Raw genomic sequence first — 18,101 nt, 5'->3', positions numbered from 1 at the left:
GAGACGAAGCTGGAATTAAACAATAAATCCGGGTATCAAATATTTAATTAATATAACAAATTTCCATTAATTAAAAAAATTAACTTCAAATAACAATCATTAATCATCTAGAGAAATTAACCAGTGATTTTTTTTTAAGAAAATATTTTTTATATTATGCTAAACACAGTGTAAAAATATAATTATGGAGACTTGTGATTGAAAAAAATATTTATCATATTTATCAACTAATGGTAGTTTAGAAAATATTTACATATTAATTTTAGGTTTAATTAAAAAACAAAGAAAAAGAAAATTATTAACTCCTCTGTTCCCTCAAGTAACTCGTGCATATCTCTCTTTCATCTTCTTCCTGGGTTCCTCCTTAAACCCTTTTCTCAATCCGGCAGCCCTACATCTTCCTTACATTTGTCATTTTCAGTGAGTCGTTCTATATGTTTCTTCCTTCCTTAAATCTCTAATTGCCTCCTTCCATCTGTCAATTCCGGTGAGCCGTTCTACATCTCACCGCCTCCCTATAGGTAATTAAGTCGTCCCCTATTAGTTTCCATCATCGATTGTTCTTTTCAAAAATCGGAGTCGGGTACATGTTTGAATGAGAATCTTAAATTCTGATTGTACAACTAAGTAATCTCAAATGAAATTTAAGAGTGAGTGTGGGTAACTAATCATAATACCATTTTAAGGGCACTTCATATATCACATCACCAATGGTGTTATAACATCAAATTGGGAAATCGTTACATCTTGTTATAACACCAACATTTTTCCACTTTATAATTTCTTTTTTATTTTATTTTTTTGAATTTCTTTTTTTTAATTTAAACAAATATATTTTAAATATAACATAATAAATAAAACATAATATTTAAAAATTATAAATAACTTAGAATAAAAATAATATTTTAAAATTAAAAATAACATAGAAATTAAATTACACATAACATCCAAATTAAAAACAAAAATTACAACGCTATTCGTTATCGTTATAGTTACTATAGAAGATATAATCCACCAAGTTCTCTCAAAGTTGTATGTGTTTATTTACATCCTGAATGTCAACGACTTGATGCAAATACTCTGCTATTCTTGGTTGAAATTAAACGTGTTTGGACTCCGTTGGGATATAGTGTGCAATATTTCGTCATTTATTTTCTACTACCATGTTATGCATTATGATACATGCATATATGATATATCGTAAAGTTTCTAAATCCAATGGTCGTGATGCATATTCAACTATATGTCGTTTCGCCTTCAGCACTCCAAAAGCACGTTCCACATCCTTACGTGCTCATTTTTGTCTTCTCTTAAAAAATTTGTCTCCTTCTTCAAACAGGTATCGGAATGCCTTCACGAATGTGGAATACTGAAGATATATTTCGTCTGTAAGGTAATACTCATATTTGTATTTGTTGTCACACCGTTATGACGCTCCACGTCAACATAACGAGCATGAGAAGTGCCCATACCGTCTCGTCTCCGGAGACCATAATAAATAGATTCACACAAAAATGGAGCCGAAGCAGTCACAATTCACTAAGAACCTGAATTTGATAACAACAATAATGCTATACATATTCTATAATCTATATATACAATTCACTAAGAACCTGAATTTGATAACAACAATAAAGCTATACATATTCTATATATGAAGCCCCTGTAAAAATCGTTCATCCCAAATTTATTTTTGCCCTCTTTTTTTCGTCTATTTCTGATTAAATATGCTCAACTTCTTTGTCTCGATCAACCCGTTTTTAGTTCGGCCATGATGGCATAAATCATCGATCATTTATACTAGTTTAGTAGTTTCAAGTTAGATTTGTTTTTGGTTTTTTTTTCTATTTAGGGGGTGTTTGGATTAGATTTTTTGCTTATTGCTTATTGCTTATAGCTTATTTGTGGTGGGAATAAGCAATAAGCAATAAGCATGGGAATGAATGCTTATTAAAATTAGCTTATTTAGCCTAATAAGCTGGATTTTATCCAAACACTTAAATTAGCTTATTGTGGGAATAAGCAATAAGCACCTCTTTTTTTCCTATCCAAACACCCCTTAGAATTTTAGGTCTCATTTTGGATTCATTAAGATTTGTTTTTTTGTTTGGGTTTGTTAATCGGAAAATTGGTTGCCGAAATAAGTTAGTGGTAGGCGGCATCACCACCGTTGATGGTGATGAAGTTAAAAGAGTATTTAAATATTAAAAAAGAAAATAACGAAACCCACCTAATATTAATTTACTGTTATGAAATATTAGTTTGTGAATGACCATTGGATTCTTCATTTCTCCCGTAACTCCCCATCATTATTTAGCATTAGTAACAACCATTTCAATGTGTTTTATGAATGTAATAATACACCATCATAATGTGCATTCATATTATAGCTCATCTTTCATCTTATTTGGATAGTATAAATAGTGAGCCATATGTTTAGACACTTGATGATTTCATCACAACTATTAGAATAAAAGTTCTCTCCACTCTCATGTCTTTCTTTACTTTATAATTTATATTGTTATTTGATCATATTTTATAACACGTTATCAGCACGACTCTACCATAGAGCTATAACTCCTTATTGTTCTTGTCATTTTCAGGTATGTATTTTTTATAATTTTACATGTACAATGCTTACAACTTATTTTATGGAATTTCTTAACTAACAATTCCTTAACATACAAGTCTTTATTTTGATTTCTATTTTCATTATGGAAAACAATGCTAGAGAAAACTTTCTCTAGTTTTCATGGTACTAACATGCTCCTGCAGTAGCAATATCATGAGAAAGGTTTAAAATAAATATGAATTAATCTCATATCTACTTGTGTCTAAACAAGAAAATGAGTTATTGATGAAAAATCACCAATTAATCGTGACCAGTTCTAGTGCATTCCCTGAAGTGAATGCAACATCATATAATAGTCATGGGTCTAACCGAGGTCATGGAGGTTATCATAATCATGATAAAAATAACAATATTACAAGTAACCACCATAAGTTGAAAAATAACAAAAATCCACATCCTAATGATAAAAGTGGTCAAGCAAAAAAAAAAGGTTGAAAATGTTTATCACTAATGTGGAATGACCGATCATTAGTCTTGTACATGCCGCTTACCAAAGCATTTTGTTGATCTTTATCAAGATTCTCTAAAATATAAAGAAAAATATCGAAATTTTTTTTATTCAAAGTGATATCCATGAAGATCAACCAGAAATGACACATTTGGATGTTGTCGATTTTCTTGTATACCCAGAAGGGACAAGTGGTGATATGGATGGTGATTGATCAGAATAAATGTGTAGTTTTGTTTCATGGCATTTATTATGTTTTGATGTCATATTCGTTTCATTAGAAATGATGTTGTCACAATCTTCCCAAATTAATAAAATATGAATTTATTTCTCTAAGTCGAATGTTTCTTATGTTTTATTTATTTACTGAAAAGAAACATGGATATTCGCAAAAGAAATAATAAAGATATATTTCTTGCAGACAATGCAATAACACATAGCATTTTTAATAATGAAAAATATTTTGTTTACTTATCAATTAGAGAATCAAATGTTAATACAATAACGGGTAGTGCAAAAATGATTGAAGGCTCCGGAAGAGCGAATATCATATTACCACAAGGGACAATAATTACAATTGGAGATGATTATTTTCATCAAAATCACCAAGAAATTTATTAAGTTTTAAAGATATTCGGTCCAACGGATATCATGTTGAAACAACCAATGATGGTGATAAAGAGTATCTCAATATTACAAAAATGATATCGGATAAGAAAAGTTTTTTGGAAAAATTACATGTATTATCCTCTGGATTATACTATACAAATATTACAATGATTCATGCTATTGAAAATATTACAATGATTCATGTTATTGAAAATAAAAAAGGTATGATGTTACCTTAATAGTTTGGCATGACTGGTTGGGCCATCCCGGATTAATTATGGTATGTAGAATAAATGAAACTTCAAGTGGTCATTCCTTGAAAAACCAGAAGATTTTTCAAGATAATGAATTGTGTAGCATGCTCTCAAGGAAAATTAATTTCCAGTCCATCATTGAACAAAGTTGGGTATGAAAGTCTTAGTTTCTTACAAAGAATTCAAGAGGATATATATGGACCAATTCATCCACCACGTGGACCATTTAGATATTGTATGGTCTTAATTGACGCGTCAACTAGATGGTCACACGTGTGCTTGTTATCTAGCCGTAATCTCGCTTTCGCAAGATTACTAGCACAAATAATCCGCCTAAGGGCACATTTTCCGATTAACCAATTAAGAAAATTCGACTTGACAATGTTGAAGAATTTACATCACAAGCTTTTAATGACTATTGCATGTTGATTGAGATAACTATTGAACATCCTGTTGCATATGTTCATACACAAAATGGTTTAGCTGAGTCGTTAATCAAACGTCTTCAATTAATTTCAAGACCATTACTAATGCATTTTAAACTTCCTAAACTGAAATGGGGACATGCAATTTTACATGCGGCATTACACATCAGGCCAACTAGTTATCATAAGTTCTCCCCTATTCAACTGGTTTGCAGCCATGTACCAAATATTTCCCATATAAGGACGTTCGGATGTGTAATTTATGTACCCATTTCTCCACCTCACCGCACAAAAATGGGTCCTCAAAGAAGAATTGAAATTTATGTTGGATAGGAATCTCCATCTATAGTAAAATATTTAAAATCATCAATTGGAGATTTATTTACAGCTATATTTGATGATTATTATTTTGATGAATCATATTTTCCAACATTAGGGGGAGAAATAAAGAAGTTGGAAAATAAAATCTCTTGAAAGGAATTGTCACTTTCAGTTTTAGATCCTCATTCAAGTCCATGTAAACTTGAAATAAAAAAGATAATTCCTTTACAAAATGTAGCAAATCAATTGCCAGAAGCATTTACTGACCCTAAGTGGGCAAAAAATCTCATGTACCAGCTATACTTACTCAAGTTATAATTGATATCCCAGAAGGAAGAAAAAAAATACATCTGCAAATGAATCTTAGGCACGCCTGAAGCGTGGAAGATCAACCGGTTCCAAAGATAAAAATCCTCGAAAATGAAATGAAGCAAATACAATTGATGGTCCAAAAGAGAAAACATAATCTCTTGAAAAGATTAATGAAGCTCTAGAAGAGCCTAATGACATAACAAAAGAATATAAGGTACCTGGAAAAAAATGAAAATGATGAAATGTCGACGATAATTTTTCATAAGACAGAAGTCGACGATAATTTTTCATATCATGTTCCGCGCGCGATTATAAAGAAAATGAGGATCTTGAACATAAATATATTGAGTAATGTATGAAGAGAAATATTGGCCAAAATGGAAAGATGAAATAAATAAAGAGCTTAATTCTATTACTCAACGAAAAGTTTTTGGACCTGTAGTCCGTACACCAAACTTAGTAAGAACAGTGGGACACGAATGGGTATTTGTGCGCAAACGAAACGAGAAGAATGAAGTTGTGAGATATAAAGCAATATTTGTTGCACAAGGTTTTACCCAAAAGCCCAAAATTGATTATGAAGAAAAAGATTCTCCGGTAGTTGATGCAATTACATTCAATTATTTTATAAGTTTAACAACATATGCAAAACTGGAGATGTGTCTAATGGATGTATTTACCGCTTATTTATATGGTTCACTTGAAAATGATATTTATATGAAAATCCCAGAAGGGTTTAAGGTGCCAGAAGCACAAACTCCTAATTCTCGTGAAGTATATTTGGTAAAATTAAATAAATCTTTGTATGGATTGAAACAATCTGGCCGAATGTGGTTCAATTGTTTAAGTACATTTCTTTTAAAAGAGGGTTATATAAATGATCCATTAAGCCCATGTGTATTCATAAAATGATCCGGATCAGAATTTGTGATAATTGCTATTTACGTAGATGATTTGAACATAATTGGAGCTCCTGGAGAATTGGAAAATGACACTTCTTGTTTGAAAGAAAATTTTGAAATGAAATATCTTGGTAAAACAAAATTTTGTTTGGGTCTTCAAATTGAGCACACCAAAAATGGAGTTTTTGTACATCAATCTAGTTATCTAGAAAAGGTGCTTAGAAAGATTTATATGGATAACTTACATCCATTGAGTACCCCGATGGTAGTAAGGCATTTAGATGCCAAAAAGGACCAGTTTCGGCCTTGTGAAAAACATGAAAAGCTTCTTGGTCCCGAAGTACCATATCTTAGTGCTATTGGTGCACTGATGCATCTTGCTAATAATACGAGACCTGATATATCTTTTGCTGTAAACTTATTAGCAAGATATAGTTCTTGCCCAACAAGAAGACATTGGAATGGAGTCAAACACATTCTTCGATATCTTCGAGGTACAGTGGATATGGGCTTATATTATTCAAGTTCATCAAATGCGGAGTTAATGGTTATGCAGATGCTGGATATTTGTCTGATCCACACAAAGCTCGATCCTAAACAGGTTATTTATTCACTTGTAGAGGTACCGCAATCTCTTGGCGTTCTGTTAAACAAACTTTAGTTGCTTCTTCTTCTAACCATGCAGAGATTATAGCCATTCATGAGGCAAGCCGTGAATGTATTTGGTTAAGAAATTTAACTCATCACATTCATGAGAGTTGTGGTCTAACTTGTAACAGGGACGCTCCAACCATACTATATGAAGATAATGCGGCTTGTATAGCCCAATTCAAGGAAGGTTTTATCAAAGGAGACAGAACCAAACATATATCACCAAAGTTTTTTTTTACTCATGATCTTCAAAAAGAATGTTGCATCAACATCCAGAAAATTCAATCAAGTAACAACTTGGCAGATTTGTTCACTAAAACGCTCCCTACATCCAAATTTGAAAACATGGTACGAAATATTGGAATGCGACGCTTTAAGGAAATCAAGTGATGTGATGATCAGGGGGAGTTGGAAACATATTGTACTCTTTTCCTTAGCTATGTTTTTCCCACTGGGTTTTCTTAGCAAGGTTTTTAACGAGGCAATTGTTCCAAATATCTATTATTAATCATGTACTCTTTTTCCTTAATAAATGGTTTTTCCCATGAGGTTTTACCTATTAAGGTTTTAACGAGGCATGATACAATCGTCATTCAAGGGGGAGTGTTATGAAATATTAGTTTGTGAATGACCATTGGATTCTTCATTTCTCCCATAACTCCCCATCATTATTTAGCATTAGTAACAACCATTTCAATGTGTTTTATGAATGTAATAATACACCATCATAATGTGCATTCATATTATAGGTCATCTTTCATCTTATTTGGATAGTATAAATAGTGAGCCATATGTTTAGACACTTGATGATTTCATCACAACTATTAGAATAAAAGTTCTCTCCACTCTCATGTCTTTCTTTACTTTATAATTTATATTGTTATTTGATCATATTTTATAACATTTACTAGTTTTTGGGAATTAATTTTCAAAACAATACGATTTGGCTTTGTTAAATTTTCAGTGGATGGATTAAAATTCAATGTGGAAGAATCACCTCCCTTCCCTTGTACAAAACTCGCCATTTGTGTCGTCTTAATTAGGCATGTTAGTTGCAAAAAACATCAAGGAAACACCTCAAGTATCTTTATTTTCAAAATTTTCCAACGACATCATCGATAGTTTCCAAATGTACAAAAATGAATCTAGATGGAAGCTTTCACTTTGTGCAATAATGGCATGATTACTCAAATCTCCACTTTTTTATTTAGATGATTGTCAGCGTATTCTCATTGGTTTATTTGTGTAAGGGAGCTGATTCGTACACAACAGCTTTTTACTGCACACAACAATTTTTTATAAATAAACAATTTTACCCTTTCCTCTATTTTAATAAACTTTACAATCTACCCCCTCCCATCTTAAAACCCTTCCCAATATACAAACACAAAAACGAGTCTACGCTTCTCAACGGCGATCATTGGTAACTTGCATCTTAGGTTTGCTTCACCGCCATAGCCGGCTGCCCCACTCAGGTCACTTTTATCCTTTATTTTTTGGTTTGTGATTTTATATTGTGATTGTATTTCTTCCATTAATTGATTTGTGATTTTATATTGAATTATTAGTATTGTGATTTTTGTATCGTTGCTACTATTATGATTCTATTTTCAATTCTAGTTTGTATATTCAATTATAGTTTGTAATTTGAGATTGAAAAAGATTAAAACCGTTGAAAAAGATCAAAACCACTGTTTGTTGTTTGTATTGAAAAAATCAATTTTTCTCCCTTAGTTACACTACATAATGCTTATATTAATAAGAGTAAATATCTTTAAACGCTATTCATCCAAAAAATCAATGAATATTCTGTTTACCTTTCTACTAATTTCATCAAATACATCAAATACTTTGCTATTTGTCTTGACTGTAAGCCCAAAAATCCATGCTATTGAAGAATATAAATGTAAAGCTTACCTAGTCATCTAGTCACTTAACACGCTAATGTTAAATTTTTAAGTTAATTTCATCAAACTATATTTTTTTGTTTATCACTATTATTTGTAATGAATTTCTTAATTTGTGTGTGATTATGTAATAGACAATTTCAATGGAATCAACTCCATCAATGCCACTGAGTGAAAATGTTTATTTAACTACTTCGAAATTTGACTCGTGTGATGATTTATTGAAGAGTGTTCGAGAATTTTATTATTCTAAAGGATATGGGATATCTATTCGTGGTTCAAGAAAAGACAAACATGTGATTTTGCAATGTGACAGATGTGGTTTATATCGAGATATACGAGGTATTTCAGGTAAACGAAAAAAAACCACTGGATCGCGTTTGATCAATTGTCCTTTTAAGCTTTTGGGCAAAAGGAGTAGTGATGGTGCTTGGATATTTGATGTAAAAGACTTATCACATAACCATGAGCCATCTACGGACATCTCCGGACATCCCTCGTTTCGTCAGTTACCATCGGAAAGCATAAAAAGTGTTAAAGAAATGACCAAGGCAGGGATTCCCCCGAGATAAATTCTTTCTTCTTTGTGTCAACAAACCCCAAATATACCAGTAATCTCTAGAAACATATACAATGTGAAGAGAAAAATCCGAAGGGAAAATTTAAGGAATCGACCTATGATCAATGCATTATTTGAGGAGCTTGACGAAGGTGGTTTTACTTATGACATTTCACATAATGCAGAGGGGCGGATATCTCGTTTGTTCATTGCACACCCTTTGTCGATTAAATTGGCTAAAGCTTTCTCCAACATATTTTTGATGGATTGCACCTACAAAACCAATAAATATAACATGCCACTCCTTGATATTATTGGTGTTTCGTGTTTTAATACTGCCTTTTATTCTGGGTTTGTTTTCTTGGAAAGAGAAGATGAAGAAAACTATTCTTGGGCATTATGAGCATTTAAAGAGATTATTGGACAAGATCCGTGTGTGATTATGTCAGATAGGGAATTGGTGTTAATAAATGCCATAAAAAAAGTTTTTCCTACGACATCACATCTTTTATGTGTTTGGCATATTGAAAAAAATGTACTGGCAAATTGCAAGAAATATTTTGGACGTGCCGAGGAGTTCTATATTTTTATGTCTGATTGGAATAATGTTGTATATTCGACAACGGAAGCTCTTTTTGAGGAAAACTGGTTTGAATTTACATCAATTCATAAAGAGAAGAAAGACGTAATTGAGTACATAAAAAATGTATGGTTGCCTTGGAAAGAAAAGTTTGTTAGTGCTTGGACGGATAAGTACTTGCATTTTGGCAATCGATCGTCATCAAGAGTTGAAGGTGCACATGCTAAACTTAAACAATATTTGCAAGTTTCCACGAGAGATTTGAGGGAGGTGAAAGAGAAAATTTGTCTTGTAGTTGAGCATGAATTTAATGAGATTAAAGTAAAGCTCTCAAGTGAGAAAATTCATGTTCATCATGATGGCACTATGCCATTATTTAGAGAACTTCATTATCACGTATCTCACTTTGCCTTAAAGGAGATATATGAGCAATATGGTTTTACGAAAGATGGTAATATTTACCTTTCTTATTGTTTGTTAACCTTTATTATTTACTAACATTTATTAATTATTTTGTATTTTTAGGTAGTATGACTCCTTGCACCGGTCACTATATGGCAACCATGGGTCTTCCATGTGCTCACAAGATAAAATATTGGCAAGGAACTACTTTTCCATTGGATTTAATCCATCCGCAATGGAGGATTGACACACTGTCGCTAAATTCACAAAATGATTTGCATGATGAAGACACTGGTAGACTTGATGAGCTGCTTAATGAATTGCGCTCAACGTACCAAAGGTGGCCCTTAAACAAGAAAAAACATGCACTTTCGCTGATTACTGAACTTCTGAACCAATCTAATGCCTTTTTTGAACCGGTGGTTCAACGACCAAAAGGAAGACCTCCAAAATCAAAAAAGAAAGGAGGAATAACATCAACGACACGGGATCCTTCAAGATTTGAGTTGGTAGAATCTTCACAAAGACGTAATGAAGCAAATGGTGAAAACAACTTATTTGATTTAAACGTATATCCATTAGATACATTTGATTTAGACGGTCCTTTTTAAGTTCATCATAGTATTTTTTTTATTGACATGGTTGCTTGATTCAAATGTTCTTTTTAAGCCTACCATAGTATATTTTTTTATGTGGATACTTGTTTAGTTTAACGGTTGTTTAATAAATTTGATTGGACAAAGTTTGATTATATAGTTAAGTCTTTGATTTTAAAAGTTATTATCAAGTTATATGTCGTAACAAAAAAATGATAAAATTGACAATTTTTAGTACGTATAAATATATGGCTCGTAGGAGAAGAAATATATGATAGATAAGAATGAGTGTCTTTAGAAAATAATAAAAAATTATACATTTATGATTTTGATATATATATAAAGAGATAGAGAGGTAGAAATATATATTTATATAATGGGAGGGGTAAAGTGTACAATTGAGGAAAAGTTGTAAATATGGAGGAGGTAAATTATAAAATTGAAGAAAGGGTAAAATTGTTTATTTATAAAAAGTTGTTGTGTGCGTAAAAAGTTGTTGTGTACAAATCAGCAACTATATATCATATTTGACTAAAACACAAAACATGACATTAATGCATGTTTGACTAAAACACAAAACATGACATTTATGAACATTGGTTGGTAGAATATATATCATATTTGACTAAAACACAAAACATGACATTAATACATGTTTTTTTATTTAATTTTAATGGTCAATATATTTTTTAAACTTTAGACTAAATTACATTTTTTTTTTCATGGATTTGTATGTTTCTTAGATCATGTCTAGAAACATTATATTAGTTTTTCATGATATTTGTGTTTTTCGCGATGACACCTACGTCATCAAGACTACATCCCATCTCTAAGAGCATCCACAATGGTGAGTTTAACGTGAGAGTTGAATGAGGTGGCAAGTTCATGTGTCATTCAATGGATGAAACTCAACCATTGTGAGATGTTACATTGACATTCAATGGATTTGGAGTTCAACGGTCATTGAACTCTTCAATGGGAAAAAGGAAAGTTTTAATCCTTAAATATTTACTATAAATTATATTTTGCAACATTCTATTGAACTTTGTAGAATTCAATACATTGTAGAGAAAATAATAATAAAGTTGTATGACTTTAAGAATGATGATGTGGCAATCCATTAAACTCTATGGAGTTCAATGCATTGTAAATGCCTTAACTCTAGTCCACCCAAGCTCTACCATAGTCATTAATTGAGGGTTGAGACTCCTCCACTTTTCATCGCCCTCTTCATTCTCCTAAGTAACACTATCCTTTCCTTTTTGTCTCAAGATAGTAACGATCTATTATTTTTGTTCACATTTAATCATTTTTTCGTATACCATATATTGTTAAAATTGTTGAAATTGTTCATATTTTACTATTATAACCAGCTTTTAAAAGTTATAAAAGTAAAATGTGAACGGTTTCAATAAATTATATGACATATAATATACAAGAAAAATGATTAAATATGAATAAAATTAAAAGTTTTTTTTATAAATAAATTTGTATGAGAATTTGAGTTTTTCTCCGGTCAATTTTTTTTAAAACTAATACCATCATACCATCTCTAATGCATCTTCTAATCCAGTCGCACCAAAATAATAAAAAAAACAATGTTGTTTGTAATGAACATTTATTTGAATTCGGATATTCACAAATGTGCATACATACATAATGCACATTTATAGTTTTCAACGTTTTCTTCGTAATTTTATAACATACAATTAGTCTAGACGTGTTTGTTAAGTTATTTTGGACAAATCATTTTTTCTTAGTACACTTGAAATGTTGATTTATGTTATTCGTATTTAACTGAGAACCAAACAAAATAACCTTAAAACGGATTTATCCAAACCTTATTTGATTCCGTTTCGGCTAGTATTTTAGAAGTAAGAAAACCGATTAAATCGAATTAAATAAAATATAACCGAATCGACGAATAAAATCTCTCATACATATATTGATAACCTAGTCTAACGGTCAGAAAATGACTCCCCTACTATATATATATATATATATATATATATATATATATATATATATATATATATATATATATATATATATATATATATATATATATATCCTTATTCTAATAAATGAATAGTTTTAATCTCTTTTTACCAAGTGTCACTCTAATACACTTCTCATTTAATATTATGTCATGTGTCATGTACATATATTAGGCAATTTATTTCAAAATTCAAATTTACATTTTCAAATTATATGTTAAACTTGAAGTCATAATAACTTTAAAATTTTGATATATCTCTTAATTAATAATTTATTTAAAATAACTTATTTAAAATAATTGATTAATAATTATAAAATTTTAATTAATTTTATAACCGTGATTCCCATGGGTTATAAACTAGTATATATATATATATATATATATATATATATATATATATATATATATATATATATATATATATATATATATATATATATATATATATATATACCTTAAAAAGCATTTAACATGTTTTGCTGAATTTTAAGAGGTAGAAACCTTAATGCATCATGTACAATGATTTTATGCATGCAAAGATACTAAATCTTATCCGGTCAAACTTATATGCAACATGAATTTGTCAAAAGCTATCTACAACCTGAATTGGTCAAAAGATTTACCTGTATTCCCTCATTTGTAGTATTAATTGAATCGGTCAATACCCAAATTTCGGTACCTTATCTCTTTAAATTAAGGAGCAACCATCAACGTCATTGTTAAACAACGCCGCCTCCGCCTCCGCCTTTCTCTTCTCTCGCATCTTTCCTTTAAAACCCCTTATATCAAACATCGCAACCCACCAAAAGTAAACTATGGTGTCACATAACCATCACTACCATCAAACAAATCACCTTCATCACCGTCACATTTCATCTCACCACCATTCACCGCCGCCATCTCTCCCCACCACCACCATCTCTCCCTAACAACCAATGACATCTAACATATTTTCCAGTTCTCTCATCTGACCTTAATTTCTATTTTCGATGTTTTAACCTTAGGCACCATTTTTTGACCTAGAAACACTAACCCAGAAAATACATGCCCCCTCCAAATTAGCAACACATACTCTGTAACCGCCCTGCCACTGTGCCAAGTGACACACTCCAGCTTTGTCCTCCGCCATTATGGAAGATGCCTGATGTGTGCTCTTATGATTTCATCGTGAATGCAAAAAGGTAAATCTGTAATTCTCCTCTATCTCTGTCTCGATTTCATCTGGTTGCATAAATTAGGGGTTTTTGTTTGCTACTTGAGATTTATGGAAAAGGAGGGTTGTATTTGATAAATTGATACCGCTTTCTTAAACAAGGCACCCATATCTCAAAATGTAATGTAAAAATTAAGGTAAATGTTAGCTCTATTTTTTTGGTTTCAGGATTTCATTTCTTTATGTGTTCTCTTCCTGTGTGACTCATCTGGTTTACTAAAAGTAAGTACATCGTATTCGTTTATCTAATCATTTAATGTTTTTTTTTTATTTCTTGGTTTTATTTATTTATGCTTCAATTAATCTTTTTCCCAATGATTAATTCTGATGAAGAAGTAGTTCAAGGTTTTTTAGAAATTTTTATCCAGAGAAGGAAGATAAAGACAGGGCCATATGGGTATATATATGGACTTTTTCCCAGTGTGCTTAGAATGGACGCGAATCGCCAAGGTACGTTGGGCGTACCCAGAGTTACACCGGGCGTACCCGGCCCAGGTGCAAAACCTTAATTCGTCTTGTGCACTATTTAAAGGGTGCTATGGCTCATTTCTCAACCTCCATATCAGTGAGTGAAACCCTAAAAGAGAGCTTCCCACCGTCCTTAGTGTGTGTGAGTGTTATTGGAGCTAATTGTGCTTTGGTGACTTAGTGAAGAAGAAGGAAAGGAGTTCCTGGAAGCTAAAGCTGGAGGTGCCATTTTGGATCTGAGATCTACAGAGCAAGGGACTACACTTAGAGGTATAAAGTTCAAAACTTTCCTCTTCTTTTGATTTGTTGTTGCATGTGCTTTTGCTAGGGCTAAAAACCCCAAAGGTAGAGACTTTATGAGTGTAAAGTGCTCCATGGTTCGAGATCTGTCCCCATTCAGTGCTATTAGTGATTTAGAGCCATAAAGTTTCCATCTTTAGTGTTAGTTTGAGGTCATGCTTGAGTAATAAGCCTTCTAGGGTTAGAGGATGGAATATTATAGGAGTTGGTGGCTTGTTCAGCCATGCAAAGGCATAAAGTCATCAACTTTATGGATTAAGAGGCTTAGATGTGGTCGGATCTAGAATTTCGACGTGAGTCTTAATTGTTTAAGACCTAAAGAGTTAAAGGGCTGAAGCTGTGGAGTACGCCGGGCGTAATCCCAGTACGCGGCGCATACTAGGTAGCGTTCCCCGATCCTAAGATGCAGCCGGGTACGCTCAGCGTACACATCTGGTACGCGCAGCGTAACCCGGAAAGTTGACTTTTGGGTTGACTTTTAGGGTATGATCTATTGTGGGGCCTTTTGAGCTGTAAGAGGGGTAAAATGGTCTTTTACCCTTCTGAGAGTGTCATAAGAGGACATAGTCTAGCCTTTGAGAGTTATAATAATTAGAGTATTTATTTTATATGATTAGGCGGAGGTTAGACCAGCGTTACCGAGTCAGAGATTACCGAGATACCCGAGGTGAGTCTTCTCACTATACTTTACCTAGTGTGGTAACAGAGTTATGTGATAGAGTATTTTAGAGTTATATGCCAGTGTAATTGCATGTTATTTATGTGCTATGATTTATTGTGATATGTGTTATGCATGATTTAGAGTTATAGAGTTAGGACCTTCGGGTCCACAGAGTTAGGACCTTCGGGTTCACAGAGTTAGGGCCAGAGGGCCCATAGAGAGTTGGGGCTGGAGGGCCCCACTAAGACACATAGATCTTGAGGGTCAACAGAATTACAACCTCGAGTGGCTATTATGTGTTAGAGTGGTATATTGGGGAACTCACAACGCATTTATGCTTACAGTGTTATGTGTTATGTGCACGTACACCGGAGTTTATGTATTTTGATCTTGGGTTTTGTACTGATACAATGTTGACACAATGTTTTTATTTATGATTACAAATGATATTTTATGGTTTTCAAAAGTGAAAAATTGTTCAAATTTTTAAGCTGTTACAAGTTGGTATCAGAGTCTTAGTTTGAGGGATTCGGATACATCTTCGGGCGTATATGAACTCAAACTGGGGATTTGAGGAAATTTTTAATAATAAAAAAATAATATTTTTGAAAAAAAAGAGTAAAAAGAGTCTTGAGACAAGCAGACCAGAGCCGTGTGTACGATCAGCCAGCACCCGAACGGTGATTTCCCAAAATACCCTCATAATAAGTGATTATCAGATATGTTATGTTTTGCTATATGATGAGTTACGATATGCATGCTAGAGTAGACTAGGTATTCTTATTAGGACTAGAGTGGCCTGATATATGATGCCTTAGTCTAGGGGTTTTGCTGCTAGAGATGCTTAAGAGTAATTTAGATAGCAGCGAGGTGCTTATGAGAGATTTGCTAGTGAGTAGCACATGATAGAGAGAGTAGAGTACTTGGGATTTGGGGCTCAAGGAGGAGGACTTGGGATGAATGCCGATGCGGTATGGACGGTAGTATTGGGCCCGTACTACTGAAGATACCGGGTTGGTGCGCAGTCCAAGTAAGAATCCTTAGGGCACTAAGGAACAAGTAGGGTGGAGTTATCGAGTGTGATTTTACTCGAAGGGTTCTATAATATTTTTGTGTTGTATTTCAGAAGGAGACCATGGTTGGGACACGCCACACACCAGAGAGCAGTAGCATGAGCGAGGCTGAGATCTGTAGGATCATTCAGGAAGAGGTGGTTGTGGCCATCAGGGCGGAGATACCAGAGATGTTCGGGTCTATCAAGACCACTCTGATTGAGACATTTGATGAGAGATATGTTGCTCTTTCTGAGGCTGCTGTTGCTGCGGCCATTGTAGCTATAGCTACGATGAGACCGCATGGTGGTGATGCGTTGCTGTTATGGGAATTCAGCAACACAAAACCACCAGAGTTTGATGGGACCCAGGACCTGATTGTAGTGATGAGATGGATATCATACATGGGGGATGTTTCTTTACCTTCTCATCCCCTGAGCATTTGAGAGTTCAGTTTGCACTGAACCAGCTTTGCTTGGGAGCGAAGGACTGGTGGAAGTTTGTGGCAGCACACTACACGCCTGCTGAGCTTGCTGCAGTGACCTGGGAGAGGTTCACTGCTATGTTCTGAGATGAGTACGTTCCCCCGGTGGAGAGGGAGCGAATGGCACAGGAGTTTCTGACCCTCAAGCAGGGTACTGAGTCGGTTACAGCGATTACTCGGAAGTCCCATGAGAGGTCGATGTTCTGCCCAGAGCACGTGTCCTCCGAGCAGGCACGTATGAGCCTATATTTGAGCGTGTTGAGGAGGGATATACGTGAGTTCATGATGAACTCATCGTACCGGATGTTTGTTGAGATTCAGCCAAATGCCCGGAAGAGGGAAATAGAGTTGGAGACCCAAGCCAGGGAGGAGGCTGAGTCTCAGGGAAAGGATCAGCGGCCGGCTCAGTCTCAACCGGCAGCCAAGCGGGCCAAACCCGCTGATTCGAGATCTGGGAACCAGAAGGGCCGTACTTGTGGCAAGTGCGGCAAGAGCCACGATGGGATATGCAGAGCAGGGTCTTGCTACAAGTGTGGCAAGGAGGGACACAAGGCCAAGGATTGCCCCAAGGGTTTTTCAGTCTATTTTCATTGCAACCAGACTGGACACCGGATGGCAGAGTGTCCAAAGTTGCGGGGGTCAGCGCAGGGAGCATTTCCGGGATCAGCCCCTGCTGCGATGAGAGCTGCAAATGTTCAGCCTGCGAAGGTCGAGGCACTGAAGGCACGCAGGAGAGCCTTCCAGTTGACTGCGGAGGAGGTCCGCGCAGCGCCTGATGTCGTGGCCGGTAGGTACTCTTTCATGTATTCTTTTGTATTTTGTGATATTGTGCTTATATTATGTTATGCGTAGGTACTTTCCTTGTGAACCTGCTCTAGTGTTATTTGACTCGGGTGCGAGTCGATCTTTAGTATCGTTGGCCTTTAGCCGACACATCAGTATTAGTCGAGAGGTGTTGAGTCGACCTCTGAGAGTTTCCATAGCGGATGAGGGAGCGGTGTATGCCACCCGAGGTCATTCGTGGTTGTGAACTTGAGATTTTCGGGGTTGAGTTTCCGATAGATTTGGTCCTTATTGCGATGGGGGATGTCTGTATCATCGTGGGCATGGACTGGTTGAGTAGATTTGGAGCGATCATGCTGCAAGCGACAGCTGGTGACCATGCGAGACCCTAGTGGGGGAGTTCTTACGGTGTACGGCGAGGGTACACGTTCCGGTTTAGCATTTTGCTCAGCCGCCAGGGCGAGGCAGAGTCTTCAACAGGGATGTAAGGGATTCATAGCGTATGTGATGGATGCGAGGGTTAAGACGGAGAGACCGACGTCT

General features: G+C 34.5%; 1 protein-coding gene across 1 annotated transcript; it reads left to right on the top strand.

The window, feature by feature from the left end:
• The first annotated feature begins 8,903 nt into the window (after positions 1–8,903).
• On the top strand, positions 8,904–10,711 carry LOC145012778 (PKS-NRPS hybrid synthetase cheA-like). Its single transcript, XM_078971570.1, has 2 exons — positions 8,904–10,051; positions 10,126–10,711. The coding sequence occupies exons 1-2, from the start codon at positions 9,463–9,465 to the stop codon at positions 10,611–10,613; spliced, it is 1,077 nt and encodes a 358-aa protein (XP_078827696.1). The 5' UTR covers positions 8,904–9,462; the 3' UTR covers positions 10,614–10,711.
• The last annotated feature ends 7,390 nt before the right edge of the window (positions 10,712–18,101 follow it).

This window comes from Lactuca saligna, chromosome 8 (assembly GCF_052625555.1).
Source record: "Lactuca saligna cultivar CGN05327 chromosome 8, ASM5262555v1, whole genome shotgun sequence".
Classification (NCBI taxonomy): Eukaryota; Viridiplantae; Streptophyta; class Magnoliopsida; order Asterales; family Asteraceae; genus Lactuca; species Lactuca saligna.
The sequence above is the reverse complement of the archived record's forward strand: the minus strand, read 5'-3'. Positions and strand labels throughout refer to the sequence as shown.

What these genes read in the sequence shown, in the direction of transcription:
- LOC145012778 (XM_078971570.1), top strand. Translation starts at nt 9,463, where the DNA reads ATGTCAGATAGGGAATTGGTGTTAATAAATGCCATAAAAAAAGTTTTT. An exon ending in ATATGGTTTTACGAAAGATG is followed by an intron (nt 10,052 to 10,125) that starts GTAATATTTACC and finishes TTGTATTTTTAG; the next exon opens with GTAGTATGACTCCTTGCACC.